Raw genomic sequence first — 20,886 nt, forward strand, 5'->3', positions numbered from 1 at the left:
GCCGGAAGCCGGAAGCCGCTGGGAAGGGTGTTCCGCGTTCGCGGGAGCGGCGGGCGGGGGCCGGGGCGGCGGGCAGGGGGCTGGCGGCGGGCCGCGCCGCGCTCCGCCCGAGGCCGCTGGCAGGGCGATGACCGAGTACAAGCTGGTGGTGGTGGGAGCCGGCGGCGTCGGCAAGAGCGCGCTGACCATCCAGCTGATCCAGAACCACTTCGTGGACGAGTACGACCCCACCATCGAGGTGAGCCGGGGCGGCCACGGCCGAGCCGGCGGCGGGAGGGGCGGCACCGCCGGCGGGGACGGTCCCGGGCGGGGAGCTTCGTGTGAACCGAGACGGGAGGCTGCTACTGGCTTTTTTTGCTGAAAACTCCAGACGTGAGATCAGAGTGCAGAGGATGGGAAATTCCGGGAAAACTTCCTCGAAGATTCCTTGCGTATTCTGCTTCTTGCCTTCTAAAGCAGAGCTGGGCAGCCGGCTGTGGCAGCAAAAAAAGTCACCACCGATCTACGTAGCCTGTAGATCCTAGTCGTGGTGCTGTTTATAATACGTTTTTTCTGTCTACCAATTGAGGAATTTCTTACGAAGAACAGGATTTTTCTTTTTTGTAAGAAAGGTCGAGAGGGCTTAGAGTAACATTTCAAATGCCGACAGATACTGCTATTTTTTCATTGGGGGGGCTAGAAAAGCTCCTCTGAATCATACTCTTCTTTTTTTTTAATTATTCTTTTTATTTTTTTTCAGTAACACCTGAGGTGGAAAGAAGTAGTACAGCATTTTTCTCTAATCTAAAATTTGCTTGTGTATTTTGCAGGATTCGTATAGAAAGCAGGTTGTTATTGATGGAGAGACGTGCTTGTTAGACATCCTGGACACTGCGGGACAGGAAGAGTATAGTGCCATGCGTGACCAGTACATGAGAACTGGGGAAGGATTCCTCTGTGTTTTTGCCATTAACAACAGTAAATCATTTGCTGATATTAACCTTTACAGGTATGAGCTGGGTCTTTACCACAGGGGAGGGAAGACTGGAAAAGGTGTCAGACCCATTTGCTATTAGACCCAGTGAAGACTAAATAATAGACAAATATTAAATCTCCCACTTCTTTCAGAATGTTCTTCAAGCTTGTCTGTGTTCTGTGTCTATGTATTGTTAGTCAATTGAGAGTGGGACGGTCGCCTGGGTTGTTGTGTTAATCAAATTATATTTAGAGCATACAGAACGTGATCTCTAAGAAAAGGTAAGAAGGCAAACGCAGATCGGAGTGGAGCTATGCATGGTCCAGAAGGTGGAGTGTGTGAAGTTATTAGACGTACTGCTGTAGATTAGAACCCCTGAGATCCTGTCCAGCTTTTATGTTTTTGTAGCACAAGGTTGGTTGAATGCTGAACTAAAACAGCTTTTACATTTAGAAAATAGTTCCTAACTTTTTTTATTTGTCTTTTTAAAGAGAACAGATCAAGAGAGTGAAAGATTCAGATGATGTGCCAATGGTGCTAGTTGGGAATAAGTGTGATTTGCCCACAAGAACAGTAGACACAAAACAGGCTCAAGAATTAGCAAAAAGCTATGGAATCCCCTTCATAGAGACATCTGCTAAAACAAGACAGGTAAGATGCTTCCCTTCTTGGTCTGACTTCTGCCTGTATGCTAAATGCAGAATGGTCTAACATTTTCCCATGTACTTTTTTTCTTACCTATAGGAGTAAGCATTTTTTAATCCATTTGCAATTTTTAGCTTTTGATTTACCCACTCACCTTTAGCTTGAAAGAGTTCTGTTTTTACCACTGGGCTAGGTCAGCACACAGATCACTTCTGACTTGTATTGATTTTCTTTCGAGCGGGTCATGTTCGTAAGAAGAGAGCTTCATCTGCTCTCGCTGAGAAGCGGTCAGACTGTGCGGTTAGTCATCCAGGCCTGTTTGGTTTTCTGGTTTCTTAATGAAGGCCAGTTATAAGGTTATGTTTACAGAAAGCATTCCCCAAACTGGACTGATAGACTTCTTCAGAGTTGCATTGAATATGTGGCTCTGTCCAGTCAGCCTGTGTTCTACCTACATCGGTGTGGAATGAAGCAGAAAAGGTGTAATTATTAAGCCCTCTCTACAGTTACACTTTGCCTTGTTTCTTTTAATGGCTGTTACCCTGGATGTTTGCCTCAGAGGAGGAGTTAACAGTGTAAGTGGAGAGTTTTGGACGTAAGTGCTAGTTTCTTCCTTTTATGAACTGTGGGATAAGCTGGCTACTACCTTCCTGTAGAAGTATGTCTTTCAAATATGTTAAGGGATCCTGTGATGGAAAGAACAGTGATCTCAAAAGCTTCAGGAAAGAAAATACTTTACCTGGATCATTTGCATTCAGGGCGTGGAAGATGCTTTTTACACACTGGTGAGAGAGATCCGGCAGTACCGGATGAAAAAGCTCAACAGCAATGAAGATGGGAATCAAGGCTGTATGGGATTGTCTTGCATTGTGATGTGATAAGGTGAGCTGTAATTTAAGTTTTTCATTGGCTTCTTGTATGTATGGCTTTCAGTTGTTGATAAGCATAGCTTAGAAATACTAACTGTTGTAGGTGGGTGTTTTCCCTGTTATATAACCCATCGATACCCAGAGATTTAGATCCTACAATTAATTACTTCCACAAATTTTTTTTTCCTCTCTAAGTAGATAGCAAAGCTTAAGAAAAGGAAATTCTATTCCCAGCAACCTTTTGGCTGTAGCTGTGGATATCCACTGAACTGATAATTGTGTGATTTTCTGTATCATTCTTGTCAGTGTCTCCTTCCTTTGGGAAACCATTTTGCCTATTTGGAGAATGTGTTATTTCTGTCTTGTACACAAGAAACACCTGAACTGGAAAGAGGAGCATGCACAATTCTGCAGTCTTCATTTGCTGATGATTGATTGACTTCTGCGCAGCTTGTCTTGAGCTGCGTTCCTCTGGAACATGCACTGTTCAAAGATTAACCAAATAAAATAATGCAAGTAATGAAATTTATGAGTTCCCCAACTGAGTGAAATTCTTTTCAACAGTTACCTAAAAGATGTTGCTTGTCACTGTAAAAACAGGTAGACCAGTTCAGGACTGGTACTATGCTGTTGCACTGCACGTCCATCACAAAGGTGGACAGCAGCTAATTAGAGATGCCTTTCTGTTCCAGATGCCAAGAATACGTGGTTCAGATGTAGCTGCTGGACGAGTCTCGATGCTACTGTATTGCGTCTCATGCTGATGCCCTGCAGTATTTTGGTGCCAGTGACCAGAATCTTGGTACCGGTTAATTAGCACAAGGTCCTTTTCTGTGCTCCATCTGAAGAGAACATCTGTGGCGTCTACCTCCTTGCTCAGCTAACGGAGCAGTCGCATCCCTTGATGTACTGGGATTCTTTTTTCACTGTGTTATCTGGGTTTGTTCAAGAGGAAAACCAGTCACAAGAAAAGTGAACTATAGAGACTAAATGCTGTGAAAAAGATGACACTTTACCTCTAGAGTAAAAGCTAGAAGTGATGTTTGTCCCCTTTCTATTGGATTCTGATTTGCAGTGCTGTCAGAGGAGTGGCACTAATCATTGCTTGGCAGGTAATGTCAGAAATGGTTTTGCCACCGTGAATGCTCCTATCATGTATCAGATCGGTATCTGCTCTCTGTGCATCCGTACAGCATATTTGAAACATCTCCTTTGTGCCAGGAAAACCACTTAACTGATCCTTCATTTTCTGTAATAAAAAGGAGATACCTTTCCTAACTTAAGTGCCTGTTTGCTAAGAAGATTTGAAGTTGTCCCCTGTTCCCTTGGGTTGAGGGAAAACCCCAAGGACTGGAATTTCTTGGGAGCTCATTGTCTTAAGCAGGCAAGTGTTGTGTGGGTGATCTCTTTGCCTGACAGGATATTAAAACAGGAATTTGTAGGCTGGAAGATCCAGCAGGCACTTGTAAGACTCTTGAACTAGGGAGGGGGACGTACTGCATCTGTTTCTTACTTTCTTTTTAGGTGGAACTGTTTATATTTTCTATTGTTTTTCTGCAGCATTCAGATCTCTTCCAAGGTGGACCAAATTAGTCAGCTGTTCATTTTTAACATTAACTGCCAACATTTATGGGCAGCTTCTCAATAGTTAATCTAGTAACTGGAGGTTAGTTAGTTTGGACAGCTGTTATTCAGCTCTGTAACTTGCAAATTATTTTATTCTGAATATTCTTACCACCAGACTGTAAACATAGTCTCTTCAAAATGTCTCTCTGTAAAAAGTAGTTGGAGAGTCTCCTTGTCAGGGAAGGAGTGTGGGATTTTAGGTTGACTGTATTTGGTGCAGTGGTTGTCACGGACTTAGTATGTCCAGACTGAGGGGAGAAGGCAATGAGCTGTAACAGACAACGGAGCTAGCTTCTGATTGCAGCATCCTTGCAAAATGAGGAAGGAAGTGAGTTCAGTGATGACTATGCAGAAGGTGTATGATATAATGATGGGAATTCTGGGCTTGTTCTAACAGCCTCAGAGTACGAGAGGATTACTGCATAAGCTGTGTGAGTTCTTCCTAGAACAAAACATTGTCACCTCATATAATTGGGACATACAAGTGTGGTTGCTGTTGCAAAACCTAGCAGTGTTCCTTGGAATACTGTGTCCTTCCCTAGTTCTTGTGCTGCTGATACTGGATTCTGTTCTGTGTGGTCAGACAGTGTATCCCACAGCAAAGCTGAATTCCCAGTTACTGTCTGATGGAAGAGTAATGAGCCTTCAGCCAACAGAGGGAGCGTTCAGTCAGTCAGCTGAACCAGTATGAGCAGAGAAATTGCAAGAGGCTTAATTTCAGTTTGTTGCTGTCAGATTCATACATCTTAATTTGGAGTTCTCAATTTCAAATGGAAATTAGAAATCAGTAAATACTGAGAGAAGAAATTGTTCCTTTTAATATTGCTTCCTTCACTACTTACATCCTTAATTCTCTTCTTGGAATGAAGAGGATCAATCTGCATCACGTTTTCTTTATCCGTGATAATCCTTGTAAGTGCTTCTTGCAATTTATTTTACCCTTGACTGATGTGACACTGATAAGAATTAAAAATACAATATTTTTACATAAAACATTATTTTCTGGCAACATACACAGTGGTGGGCAGCATTATGGATAGCATTGGCTGTGACTCAAGTTGAGTTCATCTGAAGATGATCTCATGCCTGCAAGTTAAACGTGACAGAATTACCATCACTGCAAGCTGTCATGTCTGTAATCAGTAACCAGTGTTTTTCTTTTATGTGGTGCAAGAAGAGAAGTTATTTGTGAAAGCATTCTTTGAGCACTGTGTCAGGAGATGACTGTCCACTTCTAAAGAGATGTGTGACACACTGTTGTCCACTTAATAAAATTACATGTGGAAAATGATAGCTTTTGGGATACACATCTGGTCACATAGGCTCAGCATTTTGGAAAGACAGCAATGTGGAGTTTGCAGTATGTTTGAATGGTGAGATCTTGTCATCTGGGTCCATGTATGTTTTTTGATTATTTGGGAAATTTAGGAATTTCTTTCCTGGCAAGCAGGGTTGCAGAGTTCAGAGCATGACTGCCTGCTGCCCGTGGCCATGGGAAACCTTTTGCAGCTAGCATTTGATGTTTGATGGTTGTGTGGTCAAGTACGGAAAATTTATTTCTTTTGGATGGAGGTTCATCATCATAATTCTCTACATTGTTCTCTACATACATTCTCTAGCATGTTCTAGTTGTCATTAGAAATGTACTAGCTGTAGCTCCAAAAGTGGTGAATTCTCAGAATTGTATGGGAACTGGCAAATGCATCTACTTTCTCTTCAGTGTTCCCTTTCTCTTGAGCTATATAAAATCTTACAAGGGAAGAAGACCTGGTAAGCATAGGTCAGTATGTATTTCACCTTTGGAACCTTAGACGACGATGCATCAGCTTTTAGGATGCTGCAGAGCTGACCTACACAAGTGGTACTCCCATTTGCATTATTTTAGGCTCAAATCTAGTGAGTGATACAAAATCAGGGTGTTGTACTAGTCATGAGTATGAAGTAAATATGTTGTATTTTGTTTCCAGCTATCTATATTAGAGAACCCTGATTTTGGTGGCAACTGAGAGAGAACTCTGGAAGGACAAAACCCCAAGAACTTTTGGGAAAATTATTTAGAAGATAAGCACAGAATTTTTTGCACAAGACATGTCCCTGGAAAAGGTAGTTTTGTAGGTTTAGTCCAAATGTTGTTACTTAGAACTAACAGCACAACACCGTGTTAGTGCCAAGCTAACTTTACTATCCTGACTGCAAAGAATGGGCATAAACAACTTTGAGGTAAAATGTTAAAAAAGGGTAAAGCTCTTGTTCAAAAATTACAAGTGCTAATAACTGAAAGAAATGTTTCTGTTACTGTGGACTGAGAACAGCTGTTTAACAAGATAGTGTAACTCTGTGGCTTGTTACTGTTAGTGTCCCCACTCCATGGTCTTGTTCAAACAGCAGTGCTCAAATTTTGTTCTTATTGTCATCAGGAGGACTTTGGATAGTAACCATGATGCTTAAGCCATCGTAATTTTTAGTACAGTTCAATGACTTAGAATTGGATTTCAAGCAACTTCAGGCCTATGGGGGAAAGGAGAGTAGTGGAAGTTTAAATTACATTCTGATCCTGTATGTGGTCCTCCTTTACTCCCCAAGCCTTGAGTGACTGTTTGTGTATAACCTCCAGGATGGTAGGGAACTGTTGGGATCTGGACTTTTTATCCAAGGGCTAATTTGTTGTTACTTTGTATAATTATTTGCTTTCAATAATGCATCTCTTTTGGTTTGAATTGAAGTAAATTATTTTGCTTCTTAAATAACTTTTTTAAAGAATAAACTTTGAATTCTTTGGTTGTTTCTTTTGTGGTAGTGATCTGGGCATGGGATCCACAACTGGCTTACAGAGAGCTTATAACAATGCTATCTGCTTTCTCTATGGGATCTAGATTTACTGAAATTGTCACTTCTGTAATGTGGTATGAACAGCTGTATCATATATGTTCACTACAGTGCGAATAAGCAGTGAGAGTGGCTTTGAGACATACCATAGGCTTGTTCCAGAGTCCAGTTTTAATGACTTCACCAATCTGTGCCATGTCATGCATCTCGCGTTAGTGTTGAGTCTATATTTGCAGTGGGGTCCCTCATAATATTTTTGCTGACTTTGCCCTTGGAAAGGATGCTTGCTAAGTCAAAAAAAGAGGGAGGGGAAATTACTTGGTATTCCAAGAGTGAAATCAGCTATAAAGTTATCGCTGTGTCTAAATCATGGTCTCTCTTAGGCTTTTAAGTTGCTTAATTCAGCCCTCTAAAATACTTCCCTGTTGGCTTTCCTCCTGCAATAAGGCAAATTGTGTTGGAGCACACAGTAAGTGTGCTTTAAGTGTGTTCCTCCTAAGACATTGTGTCAGGCCTCTGGAACCCAGAGTCCAATCTGTTTTCTGTGCAAGGAACTTAAGAATAGACTTCTAGTAACAGGGGTGTAAAACACCTTGCACTGTGCAGCTGCAGTAGTCGCTGCCTGTTCCAAAAGGAGAGATTCAGAATGTGAGTACAGATGGGCGCTTAAAAGCAAGGGTTTCCTTGGTTTATTAGGAAAGCTTTCCTCCAATATGATTGTTATCTGTAACAATCTGTTCCTAGAAACTAGTTCACCCTTTAAGGATTTACTGACTTTTGTTGCATATAGAACAGAGGCCGATTTAAACAGCCCTAGAGGAGTCTGTGTAGGGAATGACTAAGAGCAGTGTGGGGAGAGAAGAACTTGCTGAGGCTCTTCTTAGTGCAGGGTGCTGTTGGTGAGAGGCACAGCACATCAGGGAGCGCCCCTGTGAGTTTCCATATTACCCCCTCTCTGTTAATACTTTTCGTCTTCAGGAATTGAAACCATTTTCTAGCAAAACTTGCCCCTAGGCTTTTATTTGGACAGCTACCCCTGTGATATGGCTGCTCTGCTAGGCAAACTAGAGGAAGATCCTGCTAAATACCCTAAGCTGCCAAATTTCTGGCATGTTTGGCCATTTTCCTTTGACTAGACCTAGGTGGAATGAAAGCAGCTCAGAGATAAAAGTGTGGCGGTTTAGAGCCACTCTGAAGCCTCTGGGTATGAATCACTCACTTTCCAGCTGAAAAAGAGTGGGAAGAGGGCTTGTTTGTATTCAGTACTTCAGTTTAAAGAGGCTGTAGATCTAACTTTAGCACAGCATGCCCAAGCTTTACTCATATTTCTACCATGAACCCAACTAAGTTGACCCTGTGATTTAAAAAGCTAGGGGATCAAGAGACCTCTTGAGGAAGATGACCTCTGCACCCTAAAGGTTATTTTTGGTTTCAGATGTGAATCCCAAGATCTTGATATATCCAGAAAGGTTAGGGCTATCCAGATACAGTCCCTGTGAGAGAGCAAACAAGCAGGAGCCAGTTTTTATTGACCTTAAATGAAATAGTTAAACAATAATGTGGTGTGGGGACTCACAAACTGGGGAATGAGTAAGAACAAGAATAGTTCAGAAACTGAAGACTGCTATCAGCATGAGAGAGGAGACCAGGTATTAGAGATCGAGACTGTAACAGCATCCCAGCTTTGCCCTATTGGCTGCACCTCTGCATGTTGTGGGGGGAAACCCATTTATATTCTTGGGGAATATCTGGGAAGTGGGGCTAAAACTCCCTGAATTCTGGAGAATTTCTTAATTGTAACCCAGCATGTTTTGAAGTTGTACACATCAAATAGTGATCTTTCAGAGAGAGTTTCTGGATGCTCTGGAAACTATCAGCTGGAGATGCTGTGCCAGGTCTGAGCTCATCTGACTTCACTGACTAGTTGTGCCACAAGCTTCCTGTGCACCTATGGACAAAATCTATGACTTGTTATTTCTAGCTCTGTTATCTTATGCAACTCACTTATTCCAGCCTTCTGTGACAAGGCCTTTTCATAGCTGTTCCTAGAAAATATAGCACAGGAAGCCCTTACATGCACGTATAATTCCAAGCAATGTTGTCATTTCCAGGGGTGCTAGTTTTCCTGTTCCCGTCAACATTATGAGCAAAGTCACCTTTTAAATCAGAAGCAAGACTGCTGACTATAGCCTGAATGCTTTGCTTGACTTGTCCTGATTTCGGTGCAGTTTTTCAACTGCATTAAGAAGTGAAGTATAAACAAACAGGAAAAGACTCTTTCAAATCAAAACTATTGTATCCTTCTGACCTGTTCAGGCTTACCACTTCCCACCAGGAAGCTGAGTCAGCTCAGAGTTACCCTGGCAACGTGCAGGGCACTACAAATTCTGGCCATTTTCTTCAGACAGAGCTGTTTTCCAGCTTCATGTGAGAGATGTGAAGTAGGTTTGAGGAGTCCCTAAAGGACTGGGTACAGCCCTCAATGCCTGTATGCTAGAAAGAATGTACTTAAAACAAGCTGAGAGGTACTTCCCAAACTGCTACCCTGCTCTGCCAGATCCAAGCCACCGTGTGTAGCTTAAGGGAGGAGTTTCTTGCCACACCTTGGATTGTACTAAGTGCTAGTCTCTGTAAGATATGCCTTGGTTATGGCTCACCACGTACAGAACTGAGTATCACCTTACTATTGTGATACAACATTTTATAAAGGGAGCTCCTGAAAAGCTCAGGAACAAAATATAGCTCCTTGTACTTTCCGTTTGTTTGTTTATTTGATTCAGCTGGGAAGATGTGAGGACATTTGTGCAACTCCTGTTGCTAAAATCTGGTCTTTCAAGTAGACCCCTCTCTCAGGAAAAATCTTCTCTGAATAGCACACTGGTTGGCGAGAGCACATCATTTGTACCTATCCACAGCTCCTGTTCTGATGAAAACGTCAGCCCTGTGCCTTGGGCATTTCCTTTAAACCATTGGTTCAGCACAGAAGACATCAGTTTTAGTCTCTCTTAAAAGACTGACTTCCACAGTCCTCTTTAGAAAGGTGCAACTGTCCTGGGAAGTAGCAATCTTCACGAGACAACAGGTGAAACTCTACTAAATGTAAAATGAAAGCCTGACTGAAAAAAAAAAAAAAAGTTAAATTTGAGCCCTGGTTTCACCTGTTTCAGTGCAAGTGCTTGTGGTTGCACTTTAAATAGTCTTATAGTTGACCTCCGTTCTCCTTTTAGAGTGGGAGAGTCTAATTACAGGGAAGGGAAAGCAGTAAAATTAGTGTTAGGCTGTTGTGCAGTCAGTCAGCTACTTGTGCTCTGTTACAGTAGGCTCTGCAAACTTGCTGCAAAGATGTCACGGGTGAGAATTCCAGGTAGGTCTGAAAGCAAGTAGTGAGACAAGGAGTCACAGGGCAGGCTTGTTAGCCTGCAGCCTCTGAGATTTTGATGGTGTGGTATCTTTGCAGTCCAGGGGACCTCGCTGGGGGCTTTGAGCATTTTTCTTCCTGCTTGGAGACATTTTTGGATAGTGTAGCAAAGAAATAGCATTATTGTTTAAGTCTTGCTCTACTTGTACTGAAGAAAAATATTGTCAGTGTATAAATATTACAGTGTAATGTATCCTGTAATGGTACCATTAAATCACTGTAGAAAGGGTCAGAGGGATTTCAGGAGTCTCTGGTCAACCTGGCTAAGCTGAGAAGATGTGGGGTGCTGCAGTCCCGAGGGGATGGGGAACACAAGCTGGGCAGCAGGAGTAGGGTCAGCCAGGCTTTGCAGAACAGTACAGAGGGACATGTGACTGTCATTACAGAGCCCTGAAGAATATCGGCACCAAACAGTTCTGATAAGAGCACGTTTAGAATTGCAGTGCTGTGTGGTGTGATAGACACTGTCCTAGTACATGAAACTAGTATTAAAGCCTGGCCCTGCAACATCAGTGGGAGTTTGTTGACCTTCATGAGTGTAATTTTCATCCATTAAAGAGATGAAAGGTCAACTAGGCATTTCTGGGATGCTTAGTTTGCAAATGAATACATGGAGTTCAAATGCCAGGAGAGTGTGTTCTGCAGGCTGGACTTTGGGAAGCCAGCAGCTGGTGACTTGTGATGCCAGAGCTCCAGTCTGAATTTTCTGGGTCAGATGGAAAGGGCATGAGTTGCACCCCCAAAATGTTGATGCCACACTGTATGACCAGCAGTGAACCTCTGTGGAACTGCAGTGTCTCAGCTGTCTGATCCTGTTACTGAGTAAGTGGAGATGTGACCATAGGCAGCAGGAGAATGAAACTTTGAAATGACCATCCATCCTGATCTTCACAAAGATGGCGAGTCACGGACAAAAAACAGCAAAGCAGCCCTGGTGCTCTGAGTATCTAAAATATTTGCTTTCTTGTTCAGGCAGGAGAATGCTGTTCTGTCCTCTTAGGTTCTTCCTATGCTCTTCTGCATCCTGTGCCCGGACACAGGTGCAGGGAGAGACCTTCCAAGACAGCTCAGTCTTATTAGATGACTAGGTATCTGATAGTTGCTTTTAGTGTTGACTGAGGTGATCTAGGTTCTAGAAAATGCTGTTCCCCTTGGACAGCTGCAGGGAAACCCAGAGACTGCTATAAGGCAGAAGCTCTGCCAAAGAGCCTCAGGTTGGATGGCATCTGCAATCTGGTTTATTTATGCACACACCACCAAGGCTGTATCGTGGAACAGTCAACACTGAACTTACATCTTTATATTGTACAAAGCGACAAGTACTGTTCTTTCTTTTGTAAGTGGAAGGCTTTGGCTAAACTTGTACTTTACTATCAGTACTTTTCAATCACTGAGGTGATGAATAGGCAAAAAGGCTTAGATGTTGAAGGGCTGATCACATCTGTTTTTACGTTGTTTCTGTTTTATCTCAAACAGCAGAAGACAAAGGTGAGTATTGCTAGGCTTTTTATATGCTCTGCTGTGTTACTGCCTAGACATGATCATTAGAAACAAACAGCAGTTACATGATCATGGTGATCTTTCAGCAGTTCGAGAAGATGCTATTTCTCAGCAGTGCCAGCTGTGGGCCTCGCTGTTTCATGGAATGGTTCCAGCTTTTTGGTCCTTTGATATATGAAGCTGCTATTTGTTAAATACTGTCCTAGCACCCCTGAGCTCCTGCTTAGGAGACAAACTTTTTTAAGTGGAGTTCTTTCCTCTGTGGCAGGAAGTGAAACATTTTGCAATTTCCCTTACACCTATTCATACCTTTGTTGGTTTTGGGGTTTGGGGCTTGTTTTTTTTTTCTTTTTTTTTTTTTTTGTTTAACAGAGATCCAGCCTAAAGTAACTTCTTTTGAATGCATCCTGCTCCTACTGGGTTTGATCCATGAGGGGACAGATCCAGTGCTTCATCTCCTTTTTTCAGGTTGAAGTCCACAGTATGGTGCCCCTGCTCTCTTCTTCCTACTTCATGTTTGCTGAGGCCTTATGTGTCAGCAGAAAGCATTTCCTGCTGAGAGACATGTAATCCCAGAGTCCCTAACAGTGGGCAATAATGGGATAGTGCAAACACCTGCATTTTGTCTTTTAAGAAGCATGTTGGGGCCCATTGATGATACAGCAGCTTTACAACAGCAAGCAACTTTTGTTACTGAAATCCTGTTTTTGTGACATTGCACTGCTGAGAAATGGACCTAGTGCCAGAATTTTCCCATGTGTTTGTAGCTCAGCACAAGCCCTTTTGCCTTACCATATAACAGCAGGAAAAGGAAGCCCCTGTGTTATGCCCCCCCACTAACCCACAGCTAGGACCTTAGAACTGCAAATTCAGAGCTACAAGGATAAGCTGTTTTGATCCCCCCAACACCCTGTGGGGAAAAAAATGGCTAGGTTCATTACTGAAAATCTCTTAAAGGTCTGGCACACTTCTGCCATGCATGTCAGTCCTTTCTGCTTTGGTCCTCATCTGCTGACCGTGTCCTGTCTGACATGTCAGTGGTGTGGTCCATCTTTCAGCATCAATCCTGACTACGCTTCATGCTGAGCTGCCAACTGCTGGCAAAACCTGCTCGATTAGTGTCTGTATGCTGCTATGCAAATGTGCCCTTCCAGGAGATGTTGCCAGAAGAGCCCTGGTGTTCTCATTTTGTGGTATTTTGTTGTCAGTGGAAGGGCTTTTAACCTTCTTTCTCCTACTTCATAAAGCTCCAGCAAACCTTGTGTCAATGGCGACTTTCAGAGGGTGCCACTGATTAGCTGGCACCTTTGCAGCATGCTGCACATGATGGGCTGAGAGGGGTCTAGTCCACACAATGGTTCCCTAGCTAGGAGCTCTTCAGCTGCACTGTGATGGTGGGAACTAAGTGCTTGGGCTGTCAGCTGTGTCCATCTCCATCTACACCTCTGTCTTCATCCTGACTGGATGCCTTGTGGAGCAAGTGGGTCTTGGGCTTCCTAGAGCTGTAAGGGCTCTGCCATTCTTCCCCTCTTCCCCCCAGTGCATGCTCTCATAAGTGCCCTTCCCAAGGACTTGCTTCTTTCTGGGCCTTTTTGTGCTACTCCTGGACTATGGGCTCTGTTTACCTTTTCTGCTGTGCTGGGAGTGTCTAGGTATATCTCCAGCCCACTATGTGTGGCCCAGGCTCGGTAAGCTTGTTGCAAATTTTGGAGGCTGCTCAGAGTCTTCCAGGCAGCATGGAGGTGTAGGTGTCATAAGGAAATGACCGCTGAGCATTAAACTGACTGCACTGCAAGGGGCACCTGCCTGTTAGGGTGGCTGGGAACCAGATGCCTGTGTGACCCTGCACTCTGCTCCTTCTCCTTGCAGAGATGGATGAGGCGATGCGCTCCTTCGCAGAGAAGGTCTTTGCCTCTGAGGTGAAAGATGAGGAGATAAGGCAAGAGATCTCTCCTTTTGATGTGGAAGAGATCTGCCCCATCTCACGCCAGGAAATGAGAACGCACATGATGCTTCAGGAGAGCTCTGCCACAGGAGAAAAGCGGTGAGCAACAACCAGGGCAGTTGGGGAAAGGAGAGGAGCATTGTCTGCACATCCCCAGCCAGAGCTGGAAGAAATAAGGGGGAATATAAATCAAAGCATGTGAAAACAGCTCACCACGCCCATGGGATAAGTCCTTGGTAATCCCAGGACATCTGTCAGGTACTTTGGGGTTTCCTCTCCAACTGTTCCCACTGTGGGACAGGAAGACCCTTGGCCTGTTCCCTGGGTGTCAGCACGGCAATGGCCACAGAGGGGGGAGGGAGACTTGGAGACCTTTCTCTGGAAAGGTGTGACTTCCAAAGACCATGCTTGGAAGTCTGTGGCTACTTTGTGTGCTGTGGCCTCTACTCTTGGCGGTGTCTGTTTAAGGTGCTCAGAAAGCACCAGTAAGATGATTTATGTTGTGCACAGTTGGAAAATGGCTGTGGCAAGTGCCCCTGACCCTGCACCTGCATGTGGCCATGGAGTCAGGGCTGTCTGCCTGAGCCTTTCCTCGCTGGCAGGAAGAAGCGCCTACTCCGCCTGAAGACAATTGCATTGGCAGTTCCTGTGGCTCAGAAGTCTATAACCAGACTGTCCACTATTGATGAGGTCATCTCTACCTCCCCCCTGTACCAGACTGTGCCTGACTTCCAGCGGGTACAGATCACGGGGGATTATGCCTCTGGGGTAGGTACTTGCATGGCTATACCCTTGCCATGCTGCCTACCACCTCATCTAGTCCCTGCCTGTCCCTCAGTAGTGCCCAGTGTCACAGGAGTCTGTACCAGGTGCAGTGGGGATAGTCTGTGTCTTCCAGCTCAGTCTGTGTCTCAAGAGCATCTGATGGTGCCCTGCTGCATCCCTGGAGGATCCGGAGCTGAATTCCTTAGCAGGATTCTGTGGAGTGCTGCATGCTTCCCATGGGATTCTCCAGACAGGGCAGAGGGGAGGGCATGGCAGGGTAGACTATGCTCATTCTGTCGCAGCATGCTCCTGCTTGCACACAGCTATATCTGTCTGTGATCTATGCATGTCACAGAATCCCAGAATGGTTGAGGATGGCAGGGTCCTCTGGAGGTCATCTGGTCCAACCCCCCTGCTCAAGCAGGGTCACCTACAGCCAGTTGACCAGGACTGCTGTTACATCCTGTGCTAATTCCTCCTCCTCCTCCTCCACAGCCTCCTATTACATTTGTGCTGCTTCTGAGATACTGCTGGCAAGTTGCTCGCTCCTGGGCTGGAGCAGGTTTCTCAGCTTGGAGTTGCATAGCAGAGGAGCAATTAGGGGAAGCTGAAAGTCCCTCCATGCACAGGCACATATCTTCTGCCATGACTGTAGCTAGCTGCAAGTGCTGCATGGTATTCTCCCATGCTGCTCCAGTCTGACCTCTCTTGACTGCCCAAAACACTTGTCTGTGCAGTAAATAAAAAATTCTTGACACATTGGGTCAGTGTATGTTGTTGGTCCTGCTTCAGTTTCAGCCTGGGCTCCAAAAATAGCTTTTAGTGTTTTGCCCAGGCCTGGCTTCCATTTCAGTGCCAACTACAGTTTGCAGTGAGGAATGTAAGGGGGGATGAAGCTGGAATTCATTGGTTCTGGCATGAGGAACTTCCCTTTGCCATGTCTAGGACTTTGCCTATCATCCCTTCTTTGCCTTGCTCAGGCAGAGCAGTAGGAGGAAGGGGATGATACAGTATGTATCTTGCTGTCAACAAAATTGTCCTCTGTACATATTTGTGCAGCAGGGTATCTCTCAGGCAGCTAGGTTGCAGTTGCGCGGTTGTGTTCAGCAACAGCCCTCTTGCAGGTGACAGTTGAAGATTTTGAAGTTGTCTGCAAAGGCCTGTACCGTGCCCTGTGTATCCGGGAGAAATACATGCAGCAGTCTGTGCAGAGGTTCCCCAGGACCCCATCTCAGTACCTGCGTGCTATTGAAGGCGAGGTCTGGAGGGCGAGTGACACTGGCCCAGGTACATCTAGGCACCTGGAGGGTTTTCCTCTCTGGCTTCAGCATGGGGTGGGCAGGGCTCAGAAAAGGGTTTCGGAAGTGCTCCGCAGGGGAGTCACTTGCCCAGACCTCCTCTTCAGTGTCACAGTGGCGGGGCTGTCCCTGCCCTCTGCCTGGGGTGGATGAGCATGGCAGGCTTGTGGGGTTTTGGCTGGCAGCCTGTGCCTCATGGTATTCTCCTTTTGGTCCAGTGTTCGCCCCGCCAGTGAAGGATGGCCAAGATCCCTTTGAAACTGGGAATCTCGCCGAGGACCTGGGGTACCATGCCCAGATGAAGGATGGGGTAGTTTACATCTATGGAGACAAGGCAGCGATTGACAGAAATGAGCCGAAGGACCTGCCCTACCCCAGCCTCGAGCACTTTGTTGATGACATGAACTTCCTCTTGGCCCTGATTGCACAGGGGCCTGTGTAAGTGCACAACCCAGCACTGCTGGGTGCAGCTGAACAGGTCCTGCCTAGGCAGGCAGAGGGAGGTCAGGGCAGAGCCAGGGTTGCCCCCTGCTCTTCCTGGGAGGAGGGGGGAATCTGCTGATGACATACCTGCAGCCTGCTGGCTACCAAAGTGTCCTTGGCCCTTGTCAGCTGTCCTGATTGGGGTCTTACGCAAAGTCAGCATTCAGGGATTGGAGACACACCCTGCAGGTATGCTCACACCTGGCCAGGCCTTCCTTCGAAGCTCTGTGATAGAGCCAGGAGAAGCACCTTAGGGAAGCAGGCCAAGCCAGCATGAGCTCCTCCACCTCAGGTGAAAGCTGCATCCCTGTGTTTGACGGGCCATGCCCCTGCCTTGAGGGGCAAGGAGCCCAGTCACTGTTCTGCCCTTTGCTTTCACTAGTAAGACCTACGCTCATCGGCGCCTGAAGTTCCTCTCATCCAAGTTCCAAGTGCATGAAATGCTAAATGAGATGGAGGAGATGAAAGAGCTGAAGAATAACCCTCACCGGGACTTCTACAACTGCCGGAAGGTAAATGGCAAGGCTTACAGCCCTAGTGACTCTGAAGATGAGCGGTCTCAGTGCCTTCCCCTCCCTGAGAACTGGATATTAAAGTCAAGGTCTGTGGCACCTACACTGTTCCTGCTAATGGGATGGTGCTGACTGGGCTGCTCTTGGCCTAGGCCTATTGTGTTCATCCACTGGGCTGAGCCGTGCTCCCCACACAACTTGGGCTCACCTAAGGGGTTTGTTAGCCTCCCTGTGATGGTACCTGAGCATCCCAACTTGAAGCTAGATAGCTGTCCCTCTGGTTTCTCAGGTGGACACACACATCCATGCTGCAGCCTGCATGAACCAGAAGCATCTTCTGCGTTTCATCAAGAAATCATACTGTGTGGATGCTGACCGTGTAGTTTATGATGCCAAGGGCAAACAGCTCACCCTGAAACAGCTTTTCCATCAGCTTAATCTGCACCCCTATGACCTGACAGTGGATTCCCTGGATGTCCATGCTGTAAGTGGTAGGGCATTTACTGTAAGACCACTCTTGGGTCACTGTCATCCACCCCTGTAGGCATGGCTTTTCCCCTCCCTGTGTACCCATGACATGTTGTGCATGTTAGTGTTTGTGGCAGGATGTAGCAGCTCCTCGCTTTCCCATTTTGGGTTGTTTGGATTAGTCCCTGCTCAGCTGGTACGCTTGGACCCAGTGTGTGTGTGTAGTATGTGCCCCTGATCCTCCCTACTCCAGGGGCGGCAGACATTTCAGCGCTTTGACAAGTTCAATGCCAAGTACAACCCCGTGGGTGCCAGCGAGCTGCGTGACCTCTATCTGAAGACGGAGAATGCTATCAGTGGCGAGTACTTTGCTACCATCATCAAGGTGAGAATACAGGGGAGGAGAGAGCAGTTAAGCTGTGGTGCTGCTGTGCCCAGGGGCTGGAGGGTCCCCATGCAACTATCTGTTCTGGTTTGCAGGAGGTTGGCTCTGATCTGGAGGATGCCAAGTACCAGCACGCAGAGCCTCGCCTCTCAATCTATGGGCGATCAGCTGAGGAGTGGCTCAAGCTAGCCAGCTGGTTCAACAAACACCGGGTCTATTCCCCCAACATGAAGTGGATGATCCAAGTACCCAGGATTTAGTATGTGCTGTGGGTCTGAGAGGCGCTGTGCCTTACAGTGCACTATGCCTCATTTTTTATCCTGAAGGGATTATGGGGACAGTGGGCCATGTTGTTCCTCTGCTAGCAGCTAATCCCTGTCTCTGTCCACAGTGATGTGTTCAGGTCTAAGAATTTCCTCCCACACTTTGGGAAGATGCTGGAAAATATCTTTGTTCCTGTGTTTGAGGCAACTGTCAATCCTCAAGCCCACAAAGAGCTGAGTGTCTTTCTACGCCATGTGAGTGTCACCTGATGATGTTGTCAGGGTGTGGTGAGCACTCACATTCCTGTTTGTGCACAAGAAATGGGGTATTGGCCCTGACATGGGAGCTGTCATCAGCAGGCTTGTGGCCCTACTGCCACATTCTGGTAAAGGGGGCGTGTGTCCAGAAGTGCTGGGAGGGGTCAGACTCCTTGAGCTGGCTGCTGTGGGGCTGTGAGAAATGCTGCCCACTCACCTCCTGGAGAAGTGGTTTGGTGTGAGCTTCATTTCTAGCCCTTGACAGAGCTTGGGGGTTTGTGAGGAGCAAGGTCTGCAACCTTGCCCGACTCTGCTCTTGGGTGGGGCAGGGGTACAGGCTATAGCTGGGCTATGGCAAGCTGCAGTGGGGCAGGGTGAGCCAGCCTACCTGGCCATGATGAGGTGGGGAGCTTTGAGGTGCAGCTTTTTTGTTACCTTGCAAGCAGATCACTGGCTTCGACAGCGTGGATGATGAATCCAAGCATAGTGGACATATGTTCTGCACTAAAAGCCCAAAGCCAGAGCAGTGGACTTCTGAGAAGAACCCATCCTACACCTACTATCTATACTATATGTATGCCAACATAATGGTGCTCAACAACCTACGCAGGTGAGGCCCAGGATCTGCTAAGGGACCTGCGATGGGCTGGCAGAAGGGGGGCTGCTTCATGAGTTGTCTCAGCTCTTTGATTGTTGGTGTGGAAGATGTGGGCCCCTACTTGCTCTGCCACCAGTGTAGTTTGGAGCTTCATGTCCCAGAGCAATCCAAACACTCCTCGGTAGGAAGTGTGATGGACTGGGGTGAAAACTTTGGGATTGCAGAGATGCATCTATTGCGTGCACAGGGGAGAAAAGAGAACAAGTAATGTGCTCCTAGGTCAACCTGGATTCTTGGGGACCCACTAGTAGGGGCAGAGCTGGACCTGAAGTCAGGGAATCTTGCATCGCATGCCACCTAACGCCACTGCTCGCCTGTTCTGAGTCCTTCCTCCATGTTCCTAGGCAGCGTGGCATGAACACATTCCTCTTCCGTCCACACTGTGGGGAAGCCGGGGCCATCACACATCTGCTTGCAGCCTTCATGACAGCAGATAATATCTCCCATGGTCTCAACCTCAAGAAGGTAAGTGGAGTAGTCTGCCACAGAGCAGCCCAGGCATCGCAGAGGAGGAGAAGGTGTTTACAGCTGGCCTCCACTGTAGCTGACAGTTAACTGTGCCTCTGCTTTAGACTGACACAGGCAGCCTGGCTTCAGGCAGATGTTAGATGATTCTCTGGGTTTCTCCAGGCATGTTTGGGGATGTAGCTGAGAAATGTATTCAGATTTCAGGGGTTCAGCCTCACAGACCTATCACCGGATACGGTTGTTATCATTGGAGCTAGACGAATTCTGAAATCAGACAGGTTTGAACTCACTTGGCCTCTCGTGCTCCATGGGGGGCCTGGAGGATTGCTAGCTTGCCTATCTCTTTTCTTGCACACATGAGCTCTGTGCACTAGATTTGCTGGCTGGGGCACTGGGCTGATCTGAGGCACAGAGGAAAGGTGGAGGGCACAGCAACTTTATCCCTAACCTGGCAACTCTGCTCATCTTTGCAGAGCCCGGTGTTGCAGTATCTGTACTTCCTTGCCCAAATTCCCATTGCTATGTCCCCACTCAGCAACAACAGCCTCTTCCTGGAGTATGCGAAGAATCCGTTGCCTGACTTCCACCAGAAGGGCCTCATGGTGTCCCTTTCTACAGATGACCCCATGCAGTTTCATTATACCAAGGTACAGTGTGAGCTGATCACCTCCTACTGTCTGAGCACAGGGGCTGGGACTGTGTGGGCCTCGTTTTTCAGGGAAGCCAGCAGCATTTGCAGAGGGTCCAGGATGCTGGGCCATCTCTGGGACAGTCCTTGCAGCAGCACGGGCTGTGCTGGCAGAAGCTGCTGGCCTCTAACACAGCCTGTGGCTGCAGGAGCCGCTGATGGAGGAGTACGCCATTGCTGCCCAGGTCTTCAAGCTCAGCACCTGTGACATGTGTGAAATTGCCAGAAACAGTGTCCTGCAGTGCGGCCTGTCCCATGAGGTAGGTCCCCCTCTGGGGAGGGCGGGCTTGGCCCTGCCCACAGTGGTCCCTGCCTGCCTGCCTGCCTGAGCAAGCAGCTCTGTCTGCGTGCTCAGGGCTGGGCTTCTCTGCAAAGGCCTTGAGGGAGCCTGGCAGCAGCCAGCGTCTCCCTCGGGTGCTGCCACAGGGGCCGCTGAGGTCTGTACCGCCGTCCTCGTCTCTTGCAGGAGAAAGCCAAGTTCCTGGGTGAAAACTACCAGGAAGAGGGGCCCCAAGGCAACGATATCCGGAAGACAAACGTGGCTCAGATCCGCATGGCCTACCGCTACGAGACCTGGTGCTACGAGCTCAACCTCATCGCCGAGGGCCTGAAAACCGACTAGGAGGCGTGCGGACGGGCTTCTGGCCCTCGGGGCCTGCGGCTGCAGGCAGCGCCCGGGCCCAGCGGGAGGCGGGCCGGGCCTGCCCGGGGCCGCGCTCGGACCGTGCGGGCGGCGGGGCGGGGCGGGGAGGGCTCGGGCTCCGCGGCGGCCGCGCAGTAAAGGCCCGTCTGTCAGCAGCTGCGTGCGCCCTGCGGCGGGGGGCGGGGCTGCCCCTGAGTGACGGCCACGCGAGCC

At 47.2% G+C, this 20,886-nt stretch overlaps 2 protein-coding genes across 3 annotated transcripts; both read left to right on the top strand.

Annotated features, from left to right (window-relative positions):
• The first annotated feature begins 25 nt into the window (after positions 1-25).
• On the top strand, positions 26-3,747 carry NRAS (NRAS proto-oncogene, GTPase). Of its 2 annotated transcripts, none has more exons than XM_075521735.1 (5): positions 26-238; positions 810-988; positions 1,447-1,606; positions 2,359-2,482; positions 2,776-3,003. In XM_075521735.1, the coding sequence occupies exons 1-4, from the start codon at positions 128-130 to the stop codon at positions 2,476-2,478; spliced, it is 570 nt and encodes a 189-aa protein (XP_075377850.1). In that variant the 5' UTR covers positions 26-127; the 3' UTR covers positions 2,479-2,482; positions 2,776-3,003. The 2 variants fall into 2 exon arrangements, with proteins under 2 accessions (XP_075377850.1, XP_075377849.1); XM_075521734.1 differs by lacking the exon at positions 2,776-3,003 and adding an exon at positions 3,162-3,747 and having other exon boundaries at positions 28-238.
• Positions 3,748-10,044: 6,297 nt separating this feature from the next.
• Positions 10,045-20,767, top strand: AMPD1 (adenosine monophosphate deaminase 1; the record flags this gene model as incomplete). Its single annotated transcript, XM_075522030.1, has 15 exons — positions 10,045-10,285; positions 13,709-13,883; positions 14,387-14,552; positions 15,674-15,836; positions 16,066-16,285; positions 16,713-16,842; positions 17,132-17,326; positions 17,564-17,695; positions 17,791-17,954; positions 18,087-18,213; positions 18,663-18,826; positions 19,219-19,339; positions 19,816-19,989; positions 20,180-20,290; positions 20,497-20,767. Coding segments are annotated over 15 exons (2,439 nt in total), but the record flags the coding sequence as incomplete, so codon positions are not given.
• Between the last annotated feature and the right edge of the window lie 119 nt (positions 20,768-20,886).

This window comes from Mycteria americana, chromosome 20 (assembly GCF_035582795.1).
Source record: "Mycteria americana isolate JAX WOST 10 ecotype Jacksonville Zoo and Gardens chromosome 20, USCA_MyAme_1.0, whole genome shotgun sequence".
Lineage (NCBI taxonomy): Eukaryota > Metazoa > Chordata > Aves > Ciconiiformes > Ciconiidae > Mycteria > Mycteria americana.

What these genes read in the sequence shown, in the direction of transcription:
- NRAS (XM_075521735.1), top strand. Translation starts at nt 128, where the DNA reads ATGACCGAGTACAAGCTGGTGGTGGTGGGAGCCGGCGGCGTCGGCAAG. An exon ending in AGTACGACCCCACCATCGAG is followed by an intron (nt 239 to 809) that starts GTGAGCCGGGGC and finishes TGTATTTTGCAG; the next exon opens with GATTCGTATAGAAAGCAGGT. An exon ending in GCTGATATTAACCTTTACAG is followed by an intron (nt 989 to 1,446) that starts GTATGAGCTGGG and finishes GTCTTTTTAAAG; the next exon opens with AGAACAGATCAAGAGAGTGA.